Source organism: Wasmannia auropunctata, unplaced genomic scaffold (genome assembly GCF_000956235.1).
Source record: "Wasmannia auropunctata unplaced genomic scaffold, wasmannia.A_1.0 LD336085.1, whole genome shotgun sequence".
Lineage (NCBI taxonomy): Eukaryota > Metazoa > Arthropoda > Insecta > Hymenoptera > Formicidae > Wasmannia > Wasmannia auropunctata.
The window spans coordinates 282,547-284,154 of NW_012026805.1; the positions used below are offsets into that span (position 1 = coordinate 282,547).

Genomic DNA, 1,608 nt, shown 5'->3' on the forward strand with positions numbered 1-1,608 from the left:
TTAAAACTCAGCCACTTGTCGTCTTCGCTCGATAACCTGATCGCGCATTCGTTCATCTCCCCACAGTCTATGGTGTGGACCTCCAACTTTTCGCTCAAACTGAAATAATGTAGACACCTGAAAAAAAATCAATTTATTTCATTTTTATTTTTATTTCAAAAAAATTTTTTTAAAGTTTTTATTATACATACCTATCGCAAATGTATTTCTTGTGCGCGTTTTTGTTCAGTTGCGAGCTCACGAGGCGGGACAAATTCTTGATCCATGTGAAATGTCCCACACCATCTTTCTCCACGTACAGTAGATTGACATGCTTCTCCTTCTTCATATCGGCAAGACGAATCGATAGGATCGATATTTGTTCCTTGTTCTCGATGGTATATACGTTGATAGAGATTGCGTTGAGATTCTCAAACTTTTCATTTGACTTAACGTCATGGGGAATTGAATGTCTTTGAGATTTAATACAGATTTATAATGCGGATACGACGATTCCCGTTCCGCGTGATTTTTAGCGTGATTTTTGTAGTTTCGACATTTTCGTATTAGGATTTTCGTCTTACAAGGGAAGTTTGCGAACCCGAAAATTCAGAAACTACTGTGTTATGTTTGATTAACTATACTATATTGTGATTAACTATAACCACTATAGATTTCGTGTTGAAATAATCAATTAGTAACTTAGACAATTAACTATGCCATTCTAAAAACAATCGTTAAAATTTAGTCAAAAAGTAACAAAAATTGTAACAACTCGTTAGTTATTGAGTAAAAATAACGCTAACATGTTATTTTTTCCAATGAGTAATGAGTTTAAAAGTAAACTCTAATTTTATATATTCAGATGTTATAACTGAAATTCAGCTATACCACAGATTCTTGCTACTATAACTAATCTTTTTTTCCGTGATAACAAGTGATTGAATGATTCTAAATAAATACATTGCAATGTTGCTATATTTTACTGCAATCTTTCATACATATGGGGGTGTATAGTTATACAGTGAGAAAAAAGAATAAAGGGAGAGCAAAGGGAGGGTTTTTAATAGGAAAGAAGGAAGATTGAGACGTACAACTCTGTGAAATAAACAAGAAAGAGGAGGCTGGAATGATTATGATAAAAATAGGTACGGAAAAGGAGTATTGGAAAATAGTCGGTGTATAAGTCAAAGGGTGGTAAAAATCTAGAGGAGAGATTAAATAAGTTCATAGAAAATGTGAAGGAGAGTATTCTGATAGGAGGGGATTTTAATGTAAGAACGGGTGTTAGGGGAAAGTAGTGAGGAAGGGGAGGTGGAAAGATATAGTAAAGATAAGGTACTCGTAGTAGGTAATGGAGGAAAGGAGTTTGTTAAGTGAGTTGGTGAAAAAGGCTGGAAGATTTTGAATGGGAAAACGGAAAGTGATTGAGAAGGGGAATACACTTATGTAGGAGCCAGAGGAGACAATTACCGATTATGGTATAGTAAATGAGGAAAGCGAGAAATGTATTGATAATTTTAAGATAGGGGAAAGAGTGGACTCAGATCACCTGCCGCTGGAGGTAGAATTACGAATGTCGGACAAGGCTGACGACGAAGAGAAGGAGGCAGAGGAAAAAGAGGAGGC

General features: G+C 35.5%; 1 protein-coding gene across 1 annotated transcript in view; it reads right to left on the reverse strand.

Annotated features, from left to right (window-relative positions):
• Nucleotides 1–328, reverse strand: part of LOC105448529 — a 2,132-nt gene extending 1,804 nt beyond the window's left edge. Inside the window, exons 1-2 of the mRNA XM_011687175.1 lie at nt 192–328; nt 37–117 (exon numbers count right to left, since the gene is read on the reverse strand). Of these exons, the coding sequence (XP_011685477.1) occupies nt 37–117; nt 192–328 (218 nt within the window). The remainder of the gene's footprint in view (nt 1–36; nt 118–191) is intronic.
• Between the last annotated feature and the right edge of the window lie 1,280 nt (nt 329–1,608).